At 41.4% G+C, this 20,778-nt stretch overlaps 1 protein-coding gene across 6 annotated transcripts in view; it reads left to right on the top strand.

The window, feature by feature from the left end:
• Positions 1–20,778, top strand: part of SUMF1 (sulfatase modifying factor 1) — an 83,314-nt gene that overhangs the window by 37,340 nt on the left and 25,196 nt on the right. For 4 of the 6 annotated variants that reach the window (XR_012128978.1, XM_037019373.2, XM_037019372.2 and 1 more), the window contains exons 4-7: positions 3,046–3,128; positions 5,069–5,191; positions 5,955–6,069; positions 11,204–11,317. Coding sequence is in view for 5 of the 6 variants with exons in the window: in XM_037019373.2 (XP_036875268.1) it covers positions 3,046–3,128; positions 5,069–5,191; positions 5,955–6,069; positions 11,204–11,317 (435 nt within the window). In the remaining variant the exon portion in view is untranslated. Of the gene's footprint in view, positions 1–3,045; positions 3,129–5,068; positions 5,192–5,954; positions 6,208–11,203; positions 11,318–20,778 lie in introns of those variants that run through there. The other 2 variants (XM_073230962.1, XM_037019374.2) reach the window with 2 other exon arrangements.

Genomic DNA, 20,778 nt, shown 5'->3' with positions numbered 1-20,778 from the left:
CCGGAGAGGTCAGGATTGCTGCTGAGCCACCTACAATGCACAAGCTCTCCCCTATAATAAGGAATTGTCTGGCCTAATGTGTCAGCAGTGCTGGTGTTGAGAAATCCTATTATAGTAACATACGCTCACTCAAAAAACTATAATATTTCCTTTCCCAGTCCACGATCCCTGTTAAGTGCAAGTATATTCTTCCAGACTCTTTTCTTGGGGTCATACTAACATTCATTCATGTGAATATATTTTATAGAAACAGAATCAAATATGTATTCTATTCTACAGGGTATCTTTATAATATATCCATATTACCATATTGGAATGTATTTTGGTAACTGTATAGTGTTCCTTCTGATGGAGAATGCAAAGGATGGATTATTTTGCAATGTTTAATTAATGTTGTATATATATCTTTGCATACTTACTTCAGGTCTTATTTTGGAGGAAAAACTAGGTTTTGGCCCTTGGACAAGGACAGTGTTATCTTGGTGTCCCCTTCTCCATGCTTCAGCAAGGGTGTTCTTCCTCTTTTGCTGCACCATCACCGAGATAGGTGATCATTGTACAGATCCGTGACTGTAAGTCATGTAAGCTAGTGGAGTCTTTTGGATGGGTTGCTAACATAGTGTGAAATATTTCAGAAAAGAGAGACACTAGGAGAAATGAGGATGGGTTGCTAACATAGTGTGAAATATTTCAGAAAAGAGAGACACTAGGAGAAATGAAAAGCAAATATCTAGAATGAGAGAAAGGGTGTTTGTGTGGTGGGGTGGAAGTTGAGTAAGAACTGTAGCACTGATGTGGGTAAAGTGGTACCTGGACACCTCAATTTGAGTTTTGTAAAGATTTTTGAGGAAAGTGAGGTGACTGGGTTCACACTTTGTACCCCACTTTGTGCAATTAACCATGCATGATAAGTATGTAAAAGAAATAATTTAAAAGCTATCAGGATACCAATTGTCTTAGACTATACTCTGAGGATTCCTGGGGGTTGAAGATCCCCTTTAGGAGCAAGGTCAGCATCTGGCAGATGGAGGGTGCTCAGTAAATATTTGTAACAATAATGAATTGAGGGGGAAGAAGAGAAAAAAGACAGTGGACTAAGAGGTCCCTGGAGCAGCCGCCCTGGGTTCCACTGCACATAAGCCGCCTCCAGGGCAGGTCCCCTTTGAAGAAGGGGTAGCAAACCTGGGAGGACTTCTGCCTTGAACGCTTGGGTTTGGCTCTCTTCCCTAAAGCTGCGTGCATGTTTTACCCTATGATCCCGCAGTTCCACTCCATGGTGTACAAGCAGCAGAAATGCATATGAAGAGCCGTGAGCTCTTGAGAGTGTTTACAGAAATACTGCTATTCACAGTAGCCCCAACCTGGAAACTACCCAGATGCCAGTCAGTAGTAGAATCATAAATAATTAGGTTTTTTAACAATTACTAATGATGAAATGTTTCAAAACACTAAAGGATGCAGGGGAAACAGATATCTAGTTTCTACCACCCAGATTTAACAAAGGTTAACGTTTTGCTACATGTCTTTTTTTTTTTTAAGAATAGAACCTTCTGGTGCCTGTCTTATCAGTGTTGGGGGAAGGGTAGATTTGGGTGAGTGAGCTGAAGATACTGAAACACGAGTGGGATGAGCTGGGCTTTCTCTGCAAGTCTTGCCTTGACGTGGAATGAATTACCTGTCACAGGCACCTAAACATCAAGCCGTCCAGTAAGTGAGAACATCCCCGGATTAGTTTCTGCAAGGACACAGCTGAAATAGAAAGAAGCCGTGTTTTTCACCTCTCCTGCTCTCTGAAAAATGAAACACCTTGCAGTATCCCTTAAGGACATAATGCCTCTTTTGTTGAAGTAGATGAAAGAATTTGGCTTTTTCCATCAAATCGTGGTTGGAATACTGTGAATGTTTTGATTGTGTGGATGTGAAAAAAAGAACAAGAACAGTGGCCCAGCGATTGCTGTGATTGTTAGCGGGAACGCATCCCCCTCTTACACTCAGCCCAGCTCATCAGGATGCAAACGATTGAGAGCACGTTTTACATGGTCATGGGATAACCTTGAGTCTGCTCTAGTTTACATTAGAATCATCATTGGCAAATTTCCATTCTTTAGTGTCAGTGACAGTGCTGGGGATGACTTACTGTGGCTGTCCTGTCAGCGAGGCCGTGGTAGAGACTGGCTCCTTTTACTAAGTGCTTGTTAAGTGCTGGGCATAGTTGTAAGGCCCACATGTGTATTTCCTCCTCATAACCCGTGAGGTGGGTACTGTTACTGCCTCCTCCAACTACAGATGAGAAATCAGGCTTGGAAGGTTCAGTAGGTTACCAGGGGCCACACTGTGACTGGCAAAGCCCTGATTAAAATCTCATTTTGCATGGTTTCCAAGCAAGTTCTCAACCAGTCACTAAATGAGGGTCACTGCTATTGTAATTTGGGTTAAAGAACTGTAATGGGGTGAAGTTCCTGGCCGCAGTTGGCAGAGGGCCTCCCAGTCCTTTCTAATTTGACCTCCTCTATAGTATGAGGTTGGTAGTCAGGGGCATGCTCCCATTGCACAGATGAGGATTCTGAGGGGCCAGACAGACAGTGAACTTGCCCAGAGCCACTCAGCAGATGTTAGGCTGGAAATTTGGACCAGGGTCTTTGAAAATCTACTCCAACTTTTACCCTGTGCTTTAGCTTGATCTCTGAGCACTTTGGTTTACCTTCAACTCAGCACTTATTTGTAAGGTTGACCCTTTTCCCCATCTTTCTTTTTACTTGTTAGAGATTACAGAGGATTAGCTAGCAGTGGGTCTTTTAAAAATATTTCTTGTAGATACACACTATATAAAATACATATTTAATCAATGTGGTGCTTTATGATATGAAGTAATACTTCTTTGTTACAGATATATTTACATTACAAATCTTTACTTTTGATTTTCTTGTAAGGGATTAGTTTGGTAACTTAAATGGAAGTGGAAGACCCTGAGTGAGATTCCATGTAGCGAGTCAGTTTTCTTCAAGTCACCATAGCTAACCTCAGCTTGTTCTGCATTGCTCTGAGGTTGCAGCTGCTCCCTGGTGGTTACCTGTTAAAGGCGCTAACTGGAGACACCCAGAAGGGCCCGACTCTACCATTCTGCACAGGTAAGGTTGGTGGATCATTGTCCAGGTGACACATGTCATTTCGAAATAGATTTCTGTGTTATGGAACAGGAACACAGTGGCCACTTTCATCTGTAAAAGGGTGAGAATGACAACCTAGTTAGTCAGTAGGAAAATATAATGGCAGGAAATAACATATGTAAAGACCCCAACACTGCACCCAGCTCACAGAAGGCTCTTAAGAAATGCCCTCTTTCCTTCCTTATTTGGCCTGATAAGAATTATCTTCCTATTGACAGGCCTGTTGCACATCTCAGGACATGTTTAATCTTTGCAACCTGTTCACTCTATCTCATGAGTGGGTCATTATGAGGAAGAAGACTGTCTAAGGAGGAAGAAGTTGTCTCCTGCCAGGTGGCCACTGTAGAAGCTCAGGCCTAGGCCATGTGTTATCTCCAGTCCCGGACCGACATACTCTGAAGCCACCATCTGACTGAAAAACCACAGAGCTGCAAGTCGGTCAGCAAGTCTCCAGGGTGGCAAGGAAGTAATTATCTCAAGCAAAAATAGAGTAGCACTTTAAGCCCTGGAGATGGAGGAGGGTTTGGGGCAGGACTCAGCATCTCAGCAGCCCAAGAAAACTGTTCTCCTAACCCAGTTTTTCAGACAGGATTTTTGAGCCTCAATTTTTGACAGTATTTCTGGTTATTGCCCTCATTGTCAGCGAGCTGGGAGTGCATGAGGTTCAGCTTTAGGGATATACAGCAAATGTCAGAAATCTTCCAAAGCCTGAGTTGGCAGCCTCTGTGGTGGAAACACTGTGAGGTGGAAAATCAGAGGACTCTTGGCTGCCTCAGGTTGACTGGGCCTCTTAGTTCCCAATGAATATCTTCTTCCCTGAATTTCATAGTAGAAGAAAAAGCTAAGGGAAGAAGGAAAACCCAGAGGAGAATATACTTTATTCCACTGACTGAGTCTAAAAAAGTGACTGGTACACAGTAGATACTCAGTAAACATTTGTTGAAAGAATACATGGAAGCTGTGTTGTAATTACTACAGGGAATTCAGAGATGTTTAAGGGATGGACCAGAAGGTGTAGTCCACTGGAAAGAGAGTGAACAGGGAATTAAAGTTATGGGGTGCTGTTAAACCTGAGGATGATGTCATTTCCTCATCCTCAACTTTCCCCCTGACCTTCCTTAACCCTCTGTACCCACAGAAAAAAAAGGACTTACTTGGAATCTGCTGGAGTGAGGCAAATACAGCTGGCTAATCTGTAACAGAAAGATGCAAGGCTTACAGCCAAATGTCACAGGGTGGGTTTTCTGGAAATGTGTGTGGAGATAGAGCTTGGCGTACAGAATATTTATTAGGGATCCACACCTGTGAGAGGTCGGGGGAGGAAGCAGAACTGGGAAGAGGGGGAAACCAAGACTACAGTGCCGGCCCAAGAAGTCCTGGCCAGCCCCGCAGGGGGCTCTGGGCTATGTATGGCCTGGAGGGTTGAGCTGTGGTAGGCCAAAGTGGGTGGGCCTTTGTGGTACTGCCTGGGTAGCCACTGGTGGCTCTGCACAGCTCTGGGAAACCCCAAAAGGAGCCAACAGTGGTAGCCTCTTCTGACAGCCCTTCTGGGAGCTGGAGCAGCACTCCTTCCTTAAAGGCGGACGTGGGCAGTGCATGTCCACGTCTCCTGTGCCAAGCGACACTCTCTGGGGGCGGTCGAAGCCTAAACTGCAAAGTGAAGAAATGTTTTAAGTCTATTTCCAAGAGCAGTTATAACCCATTTGGGAGCCTGGGATGGTGGGAACCTATGGTGGGGGGTTACAGATGTGCTATTATCTGGGGCTGGGGCTTGAGTTGGGGACCAGGACCCGCTCAGTGTCTCGGATTGAAAGCTGGGTGACTACAGGCACTTTGCTGAAGCTGATTCCTGTCTGCTGTTCCAGTTCGTGCCCCATTCACTCTGTTTCTCTCCTCCCCAGGCCCAATCACCCAGTTCTCCACATCTCCTGGAATGATGCCGTTGCCTACTGCACATGGGCGGGAAAGCGGTTGCCCACAGAAGCTGAGTGGGAATACAGCTGTCGAGGAGGCCTGCAGAATAGGTACTGGGAAGGTCTCAGGTTACCTAACAGTATGTTGACCTTTTTGTACATCTGTGGGTCTTACTTTGGCTAGAAAGTTGATTTAAAACAGCAACAACTCTTACGGGGCTTTCCTTATTGTCGTTGTTACATAGGAGAACAGATGCATGGGTCACCAACCCCTCACAGCCCCTCAAAGCCAAGTGTCTGGTGAGGTGGGTTCCCTGCAGCCCCACAGTTCTCCAGCAACGCAGCCTCTCTGGCATTACTTAGTCCTCCTCAGAACCTCTTGGCAGCCGACCTTGCTTTTACAATTTCTTCTTTTAGCCATCTCCTGAAACAGCAGTATTTCTCTTCTAGAGCCATAAGACTGAAAATTCGTGTTCGAGTCACATCTTCTAGGAAAGGCTCCTTAAAATAGCAAAGGCTTTATAAAAAGTGTGGTACAGTGGTGCCTGATCATGCTACCATATAAGTCCAGAATGATGTCTACTTTCCCAGCCTTCTAGAAGCCCTTCTTTTAGTTGTGTGATTTATATTCAGGCCTTCTGGGTACTTGGAAGAGACTTAGGTTGTTGTGAACTTGACAGGAACTAGTTACGCAGATGTTACAGAGAAAAAATTCTGACTAAAAGCTTTATTTGTTTATATGTTTCAATTTTTAAAAAACAGCTCACTCAGAACAAGCCAGCAATGTCCTCTCTTTCATTGCATTCCTTCTCTCGACTTTAACCCAGAAGCCTGTGCCTGTTTGACAGGCTGATGCCGGTGTCTCTTCTGACAGGCTTTTCCCCTGGGGCAACAAACTGCAGCCGAAAGGCCAACATTATGCCAACATCTGGCAGGGCGAGTTTCCCGTGACCAACACTGGAGAGGATGGCTTCCGAGGAACTGCTCCTGTGAGTAGCGAGGCTTCCGAAGGAGGCAGCAGCCCCTGGGACCTGAGAACTGAGCAGAAATGGCTGGAAGGCATTGCTCACTCTGTGACCAACATGTTGCCGCTTCCTGGACTCATCCTCTCCTGCATGTAGCAAATAGTAATAATTAATCAAATGCTCTTTTTTATAACATATTTTTCTTTCTGATTCCATGACACTTATTATAGAAACTTTGGAAAAACAGGAAAAATGTAAAGGAGAAAATTAAAAAGACCTAAAATCCTATCACCCAGAACTATCCCCTGGTAGCATTTTGGTGCATTTTTTTTCCCCACTTGTTTTCTCTGTTAATGATGCTAATAATGGCTAGAAGTTAGTGAGAGCTTGCAGTGTGCCAGACATGGTGCTAAGCCATTTGTATGAATTCTCTCTTTTAATGTCAGTTCAACTCTGTAAGGTAGGTACTGTTAACCCCATTTTCTAGGAGAGCATTCCCAGGCACAGAGAGCCTAATCAACTTGCCCAAGGTGACACAGCTGGAAAGCAGCACAGGCAGAATTTGAACTAGGTCCATTTGTTTCCAAAGCTCATGCTCTTAACTACCGTATATGCCAGCATATGTGTTTCCGGTGTATGTACCTATGTATTTTTTATAGACTGCTTTTGGGTCCTACTGAATACAGTATTTAAAATGCTACTGTTTTTACCTGTTGAGTAGGAAGAACATTTTATCTGTCATTAACAGTTCTTCCCAAATACATTCTCTATTAGCATCTGGACAACCCATCATTTGGATTAGTGCTAATTCATTTACCTATTATGGTTGCAAATTTAGGTTTTATCTGTTGCTTTGCTAAACAGTACAGGGAGCATCTTGTGCATAAAATATTGTATCTCTGATGATTTTTTTATGATAGCTTCCCAGCAGTGAAATTAATGAGCAAAAGACTAGAAAACTTGCTTGGTGTTTTAGATAATATGGCCAAATTGTTTTCCAGAATGTGTGTGACATGTTTCTCTCCTAGAGTGTGCAAAAGTTTCTTTCTCACTGTTCTTTTGCTGGCAAAATCATAAACTAATGAAGCAGTGGTCAAAACATTTCATTTTCTTTTAACACAGCGAGGAAAGAAATCTTGTGGTAGGGAAATAGCACCTGCCTGAATTTGTTGTTACAAGGAATAATTTTCTTTCAACAATCTTTCAAACAGTTGTCGTTTAAAAAAAATTTTTGTATTTTTGTTTCATACAAAAATAATTCTTCCATAATTTATAAATGTAACACAGATATGTCATTTGGAACATGACTAAATGATTCCAAAATTTCAGCTGAAATAATAAATAAGAGAGAAGGACCTTGACAATTTTGCAAAAGAAGAGCAAGACCTTTGACCTGCTAGAAATTTATAAAATATTTTCATCAATAATAGGTAAAGCATTACAGTTTTATTTTTTGCAGAATTAATGTAAAAGATGTATTGCATGAGAATATATAGCCCTTAAATAGGTGTATGAGTACATATGTGTGTGCATATAAAATTCCATGTATGTGAGTGAAGATATGTTAAAGGAACCATCCCAAACCGGTAAGAAATGGGCGCATTTTATTCAATAGAGGGAAAAGATTCATCAGACCGTTTAATAGTTGGTTCCTCTGAAGTTTCCTTCAGGATATCTGTTGCTCTTGCAGGCAAATAGTTTTATTCAGTAACATGAGTGAGTAGAAGTCTTAGGGACTGGAGGACCTCAACCTTTTTTTTTCAATCTTTATGTGGACAAGAAGCCCAGCCTGTGCCTCATGGGCCACTTTTGGTTGGTGCAACTGACACTGCAGGGTGACAGGATTATCAGATAAGGTTTCTGAGGAGGGGGCTCATGAGCCCCAGGGAAGGTATTGATGCAGACAGCAGGACAACGGCCCTCCACGTGTTGCACACTGCCAAGGACTGTGTGACAGCTCACCCGTGATGCACTAACTCTGACTGTGAATGGTGTTGGACACAGCCTTTTTGGCAGTGGACACGGGGGAGAGACTGGCACAAGAAGGGTTTCCTCCACGATGCCCCTCAAGGATGCCAGGCAGGGAGAAGTAGGGCCACTGCAGTGACTCTTGGAGCCTTAGGCGTGGGCTTCTGATGGACCAGACAAATGATAGAGGCGCCTGCCAGTTTTAGTAAAAGGCCGGGAAGGCTGTATTGGACAGTTGGAAATCTTTTACAGTGCTTACTGCTATAGTTTCCTATCACGATTTAAGGAAAACAGTCATTTATTCTCAAGTCAGTGCACCTTTCAGAAAACACAAAGTTCCGTATGAAGTAAGGACACTTTATAGATGTTTAGAGTTGGAACATTTAACTGGGAGTTCGGCATATGTCTCCTTGGAATATATTCAGCAGAACTTCCCTGAGGAAATTGCCTTGGAAGTCCTAAGACAAAATTAGAAGTTACCAGGAGCCCTCGAAGAACCAGTTTGAGAAGCAGGACCTAAGGAGAAAGAAGCAAGTTGGAGAGAGGCAACTTCCACCCCGGTTTGGAATGAGACTTAATAAGACCTGTGTCTTTAAATTGGGACTCTTTACCCAGAGAATTATCTCCCGTCCAACTTAGCTGTCCTGTTGTGTCCACATGCTCTGGTCAGTTGAGAGCAGAAATTTAACTTTCGTGATGGGATGGACTACAATGCAACAGCTCTCTCATGTACTGTTTTATTATTTTTGATCTGATTTTAAGTTGAGCAAACTGTTCTGACTACAGTGAACCTAAAGAATTGGATTTATATTTTGCAAGGCTGCTGTTACACAGTTATTAGTGTGTTTTGGTTTTAATGTCCGTCAGTTCATTCACCTGAAAATAAGCATGTTTGAATTATTTTCATATACATTTATTTTCTATCGAGGTTTCTGAAAGGAAGCTTTGGTTTGTGCAGTCAACATAACGATGAGCAGTTAAAGTGTTACTTGTCCTTAGTGGTGCACTCTCATGTTGTAATTTTGGGGCACTGACCTCTAGATTTTACCTCAATAAAGCATCAAATTATTTGGGAGAAAAAACCCCAGACCTTTGAGTAGATACTACCTCATCTTATTGTTTAATAGCACCAGATTGGTAAAATTGCTTGCCCAGCAGCACTGAGTGTTGGCACGTAGAAAGGCCCCTCAGGTACACTGACTGGTGAACCTCCTCCGCTTTTGTGTTCTGTAAGCCTGCTGAACGATTCCTTCCTCCAGAATGTCTCCTTCATCTCGTGATTGCTCTTGTGCCCAGGTTCCTTCCCTTCCCTCCCTGAAACAGGTCATTCTCTTCTCTCCCTTCCTACTCCATCCTGCTGTTACTCCAGCTTCGTGATCCTCTCTGAATTCTTGAAAGAACAGGTTATACCTGTGGCCCCTTCTCCTCTATTCTCTTTTTGACCCTTGAACTCTGACCTCAGTCCCAGGGAGACAGCTCCTCTATCTTTGTGAGGAGGTGTCTCTGTCCCTACTCATCCCACTCTGCCTTTTAGAATGGGATTTTTTGTTTTTGGCATATTCCTCTTTCCTTTATCTTTAAGCTCTTTGACTTCTGAAGTCACTGAACCCTTCTGCCTTCAGTTGACATGCATGGAATTACTGAATGAAGCCATGGGTAAGGACTGCAGTTTCCATAATGAATGCTGAGTATGGAAGTAAGTGGTAGAATTTTTCAGCTTTGCAGCTCATGCAGATTAAGTTCTTTTTGGAGTAGCTTCATAATTGTGATTGAAGTGTTCTGAATTGCCCAAGTATCACATGTTTCCATATTCATGTGTCAACCTGAAACCTTCTGAAGCCAAATAGAAATGAATTTTAATTTATTCATTCCTTTAGTCCTACTTCATTAATGTGAGAAAAAAAAATCCCAAAGATAACTTGCTAATTTTTTCATTTTAAAAATGAAAATTTTCTAGGAAAAGGGGAGGAAGGGTATGGACACCAGACCTACCAAAACTGACTAGTTCCAACATGGAGGAGAAGTTGAACCTTACTTCACCTCAAGGTACATTAAACACTCACTTTACATAATAAAACTGCACCTCTTGGCACCATTGCAAGTTCAGAGGAAGAGAACATCTAAGGACAAAAGAGATGGTGTCACCCTGTAATCCCAGAAATCCCCTCCCTATTCTGAGAAACCCCCCCCTAACCCAGTGAATGTTCCACTGATGCTTAAACCCCAGCTACATGACCACCCAGCCTGAACCCCACCATGCTGTGTACCTCGGGAGCATGCCTGCACTCCCTCCTTGAGTGTGTTGTTTGCTTTATTAAACTACCCTTTGCTTATTAAAAAAAAAGAAAAATGTTCTTCATGTTTTAGAATTTCCATTAAGAAAATATTGGGAAAAATTTTTAAGTCACTAAAATAGCAAAACAGTTCTGTACTTACCATTGTTCAGTTAAAATTTTTTCTCTTGTCCCCCTCCTCCTCTCCCTCCATCTCATAAAAGCTCTGTGCTTTGCATCTGTGTCTGTGACACTATTGTGTGGCAGACTGTCTGACCTGACTGTTGAAAATGTGATACAATTGCTTGCAGGAGAACCTGTACAGTTGGCCTCATACTTGCAGACTCTGGAGACTTCAGAGTCTGTATTACAAATATGCTTGATAATGAAATTCACATTTTCTTTATAAATGCAGGTTTCCTCAGTGTTTTGATAATGGCTGAAGCTTAAAGATAAGATGACGAGTTGGAGTAGGCTGGCGGAGAGGACAAAATTGTTTGGGGTCTCGATGCTGAAAGACATTGTATGGCCAGCATAGCTCAGCTCTGATGACAGGACTTACAACTGGGTCTAATAGGATGCTTCTGTTATGTTTTTGAAGGTCTAACTGTCATCCACCCCAAAGATACAGATTTGACTTCTGATTAGTATTAGTCTCTCTACTAGGAATAATTTCATTAGTTTTCCTACCATGTAATATAAACTCCATTAGGCTTCTAAACTCCCCTTGAGAGCTCAGAGCTGAGACGTATCTCTTTTCTTTGTTTTTGCACTGGCCAAATTATATTTTGACTATTGCAATGAAAATTAATATTTCATACTTTGAAAGTATGGCTCTCAGTGCATTTCTGCATCAAAAAGGTTTTCCGAACAAGGTAAGTAGTTTGACAGTATAATTCCCTTTCTCTAATTTTTAGGTTGATGCCTTTCCTCCCAATGGTTATGGCTTATACAACATAGTAGGGAATGCGTGGGAATGGACTTCAGACTGGTGGACCATTCACCATTCTGCTGAAAAAACGCTTAACCCAGTGAGTATCATTCTCAGAGTATATATTGTGAAAAGTTTAGATCCATCCTCTGGACAGTCCATGGCAAAATTTTCATGCTTCTGAGAGATATTTATTTACTCTTGAAATTAATCTTGGAATTTCTCCAAAGATATTTTAGCACATGTTTTTTATTTAACCTTAAAATACTGTGTAGAAATGTCTTTGAGGATTTATATGCTGCTTTATTGTGATGGTTATAATTATTTAAGGGAATCTGCCTATAACTTTTGAAATTATATTCAGTGTCATACTGATCAGAGTGAGATATATAAATAACTATGAAAAATTCATTAATGTTTTATTAATAGCTAGTGAGATCTGCTAGATGGTATTCATCATGCAGCTAATGGCCTGCATTTTGATTGGTTGAAGTTTTGATTCAGGAACATGATGTGGCAAAAATGAGGAGTATTTTCTGGGTGAATTGTTGAGTCAGGAAGTTGAGTCATTCAGTGCTTATTTCCTGAACTCTACAGTATGTCAGTTCAGTGCATCATTTACCTTGGAAATTGAAACAACCATGTTTGTCTAAGTTTTGCTTATTCTGGTATCAGAAGAATGTAGACTGCAGCTACTGTATACTACTCTGCTTCTAAAACCAAAAGTTCTCCCATCAGAATATTCAAAAATTACGACACTTCATGGTCATGGAGGTGAGAAGTAGTTCCTTTAAAATAATGTCTCTGAATATTTTTTGCTCTCTGAACGGATTAGGGGGAGGGCATACCATTTAAAAATCCTATCTCCAGCAAACTAGACATCCCTAAGTCAGATCCAAGAATGTGTATTTTCACCAAAACTAGCTAAACTGGTAACTTAATTTTAAACCATAATCTTTTGAAAAGGCACAAAGGGTAATGATAACAAAAATTAATTTTTCAATCTCCTCTCAGTGAAGGGTTCAGCAGCTCAGAGTAACTGAAGAACTTGTCAGACTATGTGCCTTGGGCCATTTTTCAGAATGTGGGGATGAGTTTGATATGCTTGATCTGTCTTCCTGGAAGAACACGTGGGCTGCTCATGAATAGTTTGGAGACACAAATCTACTCTCCTGGGTGTAGATGATAAAGCTGAGTTCTTCAGAAACTGTCATTCCCCCTCATTTCCCTTGTATGTTCTGACAGGGCCGGTAGAAGTAGAGGTCAAAGACAAGCCATCTCTCCAAAATGGGAATAGATTGTAAATTGCTTGGTGGGTTTGTCGTTGGGAAATGCCGTTTTCCACTGACAAGATGTGACTTGGCGTTTGCTCTCAGAATCAGAAATAGAATTTACCCCCTCAGATGAAAGCATCTGCATGTTGGGAAGGAGGTGCACAAGGCTTCAGAATTCTGGCAAGCTGTGAACGTCTCTATCTGACCATCTGTTGTCAAGTGCTTATTAGTTTTCAGTTTTCTAACTGCTTGTGTTTCATCTAAGCATTTTCAGAAAAATTCATATTTTTCTTGTTCTCACCAGTCCTGGGCTCTATCTTGGAAGTTGTCCTTGCTCTATAAATTGTTCTCATTGTAAGTTTCTCTTTGTCACAGAGGCCTCATTTGCCTCCTGATTGGACTGAGATAAAGTTCAAGACTTTTGAAACTAAATCCCCACTCCCCAGAAAACTGACTCCAGGCTGCAGATTCTTTCTCTACAGCTTTCCTTTATTTCTAGTGTCATTATCGTCTCTCATTTGGGTTACTGCATCAGCCCCCCAGTTGGGCCCCGTGCCTTCATTGTCTGCTTTGTTGCCCCTGGAACAGTATTTATAGAGAACAAATCTAATGCTCTCGCTACATTGTTTAAAATCCTTCAGTGGCTTCTTGTCCAGAGCATAAAGTACAAACTCCTCAACATGACTTATGAAAGCTAAAATAATTTAGCCTTTGCTGATCTCTCTCTAGCCATGCCTTTTTTTCTTCTTTAGACATTTAAGTATGAAATGTTATAAACATTCAGAAAAGTACAAAAAGTAGTATAACAGATAACCTGTGTACTTACCATTTAGATTTAACATTTATCAGCAGTAGGCTGAATTTCTTTTAACTAAAGGAAAAGAACAGGAACTGTTTTTGTCAACATTTGGTGTTACCAATGTAAGCTGTTCTGGTCAACGTATAATGGTGTGTCACTGGATTTTTTAGTCACCATATGTTAAAGTCTGCATCTGATTAACTCTAGCATCTGGCTCTCCTGTCCATCTGCATCTGTCCTTTGTTGTTTTTCTTGTTTTTTTTTGGTCATATCTTGTTTACTCATATAACTAACTTTTTTGATTGAGTACCAGATGTTGTATATGAAAAATCAGAGAGAGTATTTGAGATCTTGACAGTATGATTTTTGTTTAGGGAGGATTTACCTTTGCTTCTGGAAACTTCTGTTTCAGATTAGTTTATTCCAATCAGGAATTGAGATGATTTAAGGCTGAGCTTCAGTCCTAGCCAGGGCTAGCCAGGGTATAGTGCAGGGTGCCCACTGAAAGTCCAGGCGTTTTACCATGACTCTTCTTTCTTAGAGGGCCCTGAACTCCAGTTTTTTGTTTCTCTAGGCCATCAATCTATTAAAATTTCTTTTCAGCTTCTCAGCCTTATACCTTCCACCATTTGAATCAACAGACCTCTAGGGAAGATAGGTTCACATCTTGTGGCTTCCCTTCTCTCTGGGATGTGATCCCTGCAGTTCCTCACAGATGGATGGTTTCATTGGGTCTGTTTAAAGCTCCTATTTTTCTTTGAGGTCTTAATTGACTTGTCTTCCTTCCCTAAAGGCCTGTGTATCTCAGTGCCTAGCAAAGAACTTGGTACATAATCATAGTGGTTGTTCCTATAACAAAGCCAATTCCAGATACATAGAATTGAGAGAGTTTGACTTGTTGACATTCCAGGTGTTTCAAAAGCAAAGGCTAGTTAGGAGCAGACATTTTGAGGGCAAGTTTTGGACCAAAATATCCATGTGATGAGTAAACATTTCAAACCAGGAACTGACCTCTTGAGTATTATGTATATAGTGTCACATTAGCTCTGAGACAAACTCGTAATGCCAAATCATTTTAAAGCTTCTTTGGAGAGCTTGGGAAGAAAAGTCAGTGCTCTGTATGCAAAGGCTATTCAGGAAATATTTTTTCTTATTCAGTGCCTTCCAGAGAGCAAAAGTTAATCATTATTGTTTGTTTTATTGGGCAGTCGTTTATGGCCACAGCAGGTGGTAGAAACACCTTGTGTGCTTGTACACACAATTCTGAGAGAGGCTGAAATATTTATGTGACTGTATAAAGTGAGAGCTGGTTTGGTCTTAGCTGCTAGGAGGTTATGGGGACTGTGTGTGCCTGTATATTCTGGAGCTGCTTAAGATGCATCACCTCTGCCACAGAGATGCAATCCAGAGTGTGGCCATTGCTGCCACTATTGTTATTTTAACCAAATTTTTTTTAAAAAGGTGACCTGATGGTTTTTTTCCTTTTTTTGTTACCTAACCCTGAGAACCATGTTAATCTGTGGCAGTATGTAGTTCTTCCTGTCAAAGACTGTATAGATCTTACATGACACCTGCCTGGGCCTGCTCCCTCTCAATACCCAGGTACCATGCTGACTTGCTCACTGATGATGTGAAGGGATGGGAGTAATCTATAGTATCTTTGCCACTCTAACTTAGAGGTACACAGTTTCATTTGGGTAGTCTTTTTTCAAAGGAAAGAATGCCAGTCTTGGAATTAAGTCAGAGTAATTTGGATTATAGCTGAGCCACTTAAAAGTAAAGGAATGCATCTGAACTTAGAATATATCTTAAATTTCCTTATCTACAGACTGGGACTAATTACATTAATCTCAAGAATCTATGAAATTAAACTTGATAATGTATGTGAAAATACTGTGTACTTCAGAAGTACTATTGCTATTTGCTCTTTTTGTTTAAATTGTGTTTTGGCTAGTTAATTGAAATATTATATGCTTCTATTGAGCTGGGTTAGTGAAGAATAGTGGCCTTTGGAAAGAGGGGAAGAAAGTGATATTTATACATAATGAGTGCTTGATATTGCTCCTATCCTGACCTCTTGTTGGCATATCACACAGTCATCCTAACAACGAAAAACTCTGTCCTACTTCATGGCTCATTAAAGCCCAAAGGGAATAAAGTTTTCCGAAAAGTATTTCTCCTCTGAATGAATCCCTGCTGCTTGCCAAATTCTATTAGCCAGAGATGGTTTTGTTTATGTCAACGTGGAATTTGGTTGTTCAATTAGATTGTATAGCTCAAGACACTTTGGGAAATGTGTTCTGTTTTGCAAGGCTGCTTTGTTGTTGTGTAGAATTGATCAGGGAGGCCATAAGCCCTCCTTGTCTGCAGCTTGCACTCTGCTTGTTTTGACGGACCTTCCTCTGAGCCCTTGCCCATCACACGTGGCACACGCCCACCCTCTGACCTGAGGTGAACATGTACAGCATGCTAGCAGGTAACAAACTTGTCAGTTCTGCTCGAGTACTTCTTTGCCATTGGGTGACTGGACTTGGGACTTAGACTTATATTACTTTTGTCCGTCCTCTCCACACTTGATTGTTCTTCTTCCCAATAACCCTCCTCTGGACTAACTCCACTGCATGAATCAATGAATTTTGTGCAATAAAAATGTTAGACTCCTATTAGCAGAACAAAAAGGCATCCTACAGTATGGGAGAATATATTCATAAATGACTTATCCAGTAAGGGATTAACACCCAAAATATATAAAGAGCTCACATGCCTCAACACCCAAAAAACAACCTGATTAAAAAATGGGCAGAGGATCTGAACAGACGCATCTCCAAAGAAGAAATTCAGATGACCAATAGACACATGAAAAGATGCTCCACATTGCTAATTATCAGAGAAATGTAAATTAAAACCACAATGAGATATCACCTCACACCAGTTAGGATAGCCAACATTGACAAGACTAGGAACAACAAATGCTGGTGAGGATGTGGAGAAAGGGGAACCCTCCTGCACTGCTAGTGGGAGTGTAAGCTAGTTCAACTGCTATGGAAAGCAATATGGAGGTTCCTCAGAAAACTAAAAATAGAAATACCATTTGACCCATGAAATCCATTCCTAGGAATTTACCCAAAGAAAACAAGTTCTCCGATTCAGGGAGACATATGGACTCCTATGTTTATTGCAGCACTATTTACAATAGCCAAGACATGGAAGCAACCTAAGTGTCCATCAGTAGATGAATGGATAAAGAAGTGGTAGTACATATACACAATGGAATATCATTCAGCCATAGAAAGAAGACAAATCCTACCATTTGCAACAACATGGATGGAGCTAGAGGGTATTATGATCAGGGAAATAAGCCAGGCGGAGAAAGACAAGTACCAGATGATGTCACTCATTTGTGGAGTATAACAACAAAGCAAAACTGAAGGAACAAAACAGCAGCAGACTCACAGACTCCAAGAAGGGACTAGTGGTTACCAAAGGGAAGGGGTTGGGGAGGTGGGGGTAGGGAGGAAGGGAGAAGGGGATTAAGGGGTATTATGATTAGCACTCAAAATATAGGTAGGTCTTGAGGAAGGCAGTAAGTATAGCATGAGGACAAGTAGTGACTCTATAGCATCTTACTATGCTGATGGACAGTGACTGAAATGGGGGGGAGGGGACTTGATAATATGGGTGAATGTTGAAACCACAATGTGGCTTCATAAGATTGTATATGAAATTAAATTAATTTAAAAAATTAAAAAAAATGTTAGACTCCTGCTTGGCCTGTCTCCCGGTCTTTCTCTGTGTGTGGCGTGAGACTGTCCTTGTCACAGCCTAGCCAAAACCAGTAAATATCATATCACCCTTCTTGAGACTGCCACACCCATGGACCAGCCCAACAGCAGCCTAATCAGTGCAGCAAGCATTCTCTGAGTACCTAGTGTGTGGTAGGAGGAGCAGTTGATTGAGGATTTTTACCTGACATAAGGCCTTCATTCACATATTTTTTATTATTACTATTTTGTTTCTTTTTTTGTTGAAGTATCTTTGATATACAATCTTATATTGGTTTGAAGTATACAATACAATGGTTCAACAGTTACCCACATTATTTAAATCCTCACCCCAACTAGTACAGTTCATATCTGCTGAGATAGAATGATTTTATCATTGGCTGTGTTCTCCATGCTCTACAGCTATCCGCATGACCAACTTATGTCATGATTGAGAATTTTTGCGTACACATATTTTTAATGAGGACATTTTAGGGGCATGAATAAATCAGTTTGATGGAGAAGTAACCTTTGGTTCAAAATGAGAAAGGCGTGAAAGTGTTAATGAAGTCAACTTACAATTGACAATAAACTAATGTGGTTGTAAATTGCACTTAGTAAGTGCCAGTGGGACAGCAGAGTGATCAAAATACAGTCTCTTGGGACTATGTTTAGGAAAAGAATTGTATCTTCTTCTCTCTAGTGGAAGATGGAAATCCTCCTGGAGGAAAAGCTAGTGTTTATCTGTTGCCACTTTTCTTTGTGGCTCAGGAGCAAGGTTGATCATCCTACAACACACTGTTGAGAAATAGAAATAAGCTTGAGTATATGTAGCTCAGATATTTAGATCCTATAAACACTTTATCCAAACATAATGCTTCTTGCTTGAATAGAGTGAGTGCTAATTCCAATTGTTATTTGGAAGGTCGTAAAAGTACTGTTTGTTTCTACTTTACAATAAAATTACCTTGAGAACTTCATGTTACAACTATTAACTCTTCTGAGCACATTGGGCAGGATACCTGCATGTAAGACTGTCTCTGATGAGTGGATCTTAAAGGTGGGAGGTGAAAACCCCCAGCTTCCACCCTTGCACAAATCCTTTCTTTGGTGCCCCGAAAAGCTGTGGACCTTCATTCTTTAGCTTAAAACTATTTATGGCTCAGGTGGGAGCCTCAGTGATCTCTGTTCAGTGCTGTTGGAGCTGTGAAGGCTTCTCTGAGGAGATGTCCTTAGAAAGGATGGCAGCAGTTGGTCAGGTCACTGTGCTGGCTCCAAACACAGGACAGGCAGGGCATGGCCTTTTGAGGAATTCATGGTAAGTGGAGAAAGTTTTTGTCCTTTCTTTCCCATCACTTTGAGTTTCTTGAAGTAAATGCCTAGCTGTCGTACCCTGAGCCACAGCTGCCCTTGGCTTGTGCTTCAGTTCTGAAGCGTTGTGCCCTTTCCATGCTCAGAGTGAAAGCAAAAGTGGTGGGGGTGCAGGAGGTGGGTGGGTGGGTTTGCACTTGTGCTCAAGTCTGCGTGCACTTGTTTCTTTCAGTTTTGCTGCTGTGTTCCCCTCCTTATGGGGGCATCAGAGCTGTTTGGAGAATTTCTGTTAGCTAACTAACTCAGGCCTTTGGATTGTGACGTGTAAATTGTCTTCCTTGGTTTGGTCTGCCCAGTAAAAAGGCTTTTATGAGCTGTCTTTTTCACAGTGTATATAGCACTCCTGGGAAGGGAGAGCCATATGTTCTAAGACTGGGATGGCAGAAGGTCAGACATAATGAGTTGGGGTTATAACAGAAACATTAAAAGAGAAGAGCAAAGAGTTTGCTGATGTGGTAGTTTGCTGCACTCAGTCAAGTTCTACCCGCTGCACTGAATAACAGAACCGTCGTTACATGACGAAAGCAGAGGTCAGTGGCCTGAATTTCCATCTGCCATTGAGCATTAAACCATCATGCCACCTTAGGTGAATCATCCTGCCCTGGTCTGGTATGCTTTATCTGCAAATTTTGCTAAGGATGTAGCAAGCCATTCCTAGGACACAGTAAATCTGGACCATAGCCCTGCCGTCTGGTGCTGGCTTGGAAATCAGGCAGTCATGGATGATGAAGCTGCTAGTAACATGGTTAAGAGGACTGATTTAAAAATGATTGAGACCTTAGGTCCATTCCAGTTCTGCCACTCGATGGCATAGAGGCCTTGTGCAAAGGGGATGACATCTTTTGATTTGGTTTCCTCCTCTCTAAAATGGGAGTAACAATATAGTATAAGGACATCATGCTGTGTTGCAGATTAATGGAATTAGAGCACCTAGTGCTGTGCCTGCCACATAGTGAGCACTCAGTGAGTGAGTGATGGTTACTGTTTTCTAAGCACCCTGCAGTTGGAACATTTCCTTTTGAAAATTCTTTCAACACTTGCTCTTGTTGTTTATTAGATCAGATGATGGTCTTTTTTTTTTCACTTACTTAATTAAGCATTTATTCAGTACTCGCTCTGTGCTGAAGCAGACATAAACATCACATAGTCCTTGACTACAGAGAGTTTGCATTTTAAAATTACTACTAATGGTTCCTTATTCCTGTAGTAATAGGAAGTTTTTGCCCTGCTGATGCTTAGGAAATCAGACCCAGTTTTCTGCTTCCTTTCAAAGCTTGTTTATTCCTTCTCTGCCCATCTTAAAGGTTTACCTGGAAAGGGCCATGGAGAAAGGAGGGTGGGAAGGCTTGCAGAGGCTGGGTCACTTGGCTCCCTTATTTATTTCTGTCCACAGCTTACAGGCCAGGTCTCAGCAGCTTTTCTGGGTAGAGGATGGGTACTTGCCAGATTCCAGGTGGAACAGATTTTTATCTCCTGTCAGGTATGGTTTAAGGTATGACTTGATAGTCAGAAGCTTAGGTGCTGTATTTCGGAGCAGACCTTCTCTACCAGGCTTGGCATCCACCTCTGAGGGCATCTTTTCCCATCTTCTTCATGCTCTGGAGCTTCCCTGGACAGATTTTGCTTGGTTTTGAGATGAATCCCCTAACATTCCCCCAGTATCTCAGCCCCTAATTTATACTTAGCACTTTCCCCTAAAGCCTTTGATACGCTTGGTAGTCAACAAATGCTAATTTAACATATATGTATTACTCCTGCCCTAAAACACAGAATATTTCTCATCTGTACAGTTTTTCACATACAACAGCCCATATTCATAAACAGTTTTTCCGGCACTCCTAAATCAGAGGTAGAATCATTACAAGTTGTTTGGGAAGAAAAAGTGTGGTCTCTGTCAACTGAAAGATGTTCCCCGAAGCCCTTCTCCATTCTAGCTTTGTAGATTATTACTGCAAAGTATGTTTGGGGCTACAAAAGAAGAGGTATACCTCAGAGCTTGTATTCTTGTGGGATAGCCCTGACTTCACCCCCAAACTGCCTTGTGTTTTTTGGACAAGGGAAACTCTTATACTTTACATTTATAGACGTTTTCTCACCTCTGAAGATTTCAAAGTGCATTCTCTCGCTGTCTCTCTCCTTCTCTTTCTTTCTCATATTTCAAAATATTTCTGATTGTGCAAAAGGGGGCATGTGGTTTTAGTCTCATTTCTTATGATAATTCTTGGAGGAGAAAGGTTTTAATTTTGCCCCAGATACTGAATTTGATTTGCAGAGTCAGAATTAAATCACAGGTCTTCTGGTCTCGAGACTGTGTACGGTGTTTACTGGACTCCAGATGTTATTTGAAATACACAGC

This window comes from Manis javanica, chromosome 3 (assembly GCF_040802235.1).
Source record: "Manis javanica isolate MJ-LG chromosome 3, MJ_LKY, whole genome shotgun sequence".
Taxonomy (NCBI): domain Eukaryota; kingdom Metazoa; phylum Chordata; class Mammalia; order Pholidota; family Manidae; genus Manis; species Manis javanica.
The sequence above is the reverse complement of the archived record's forward strand: the minus strand, read 5'-3'. Positions and strand labels throughout refer to the sequence as shown.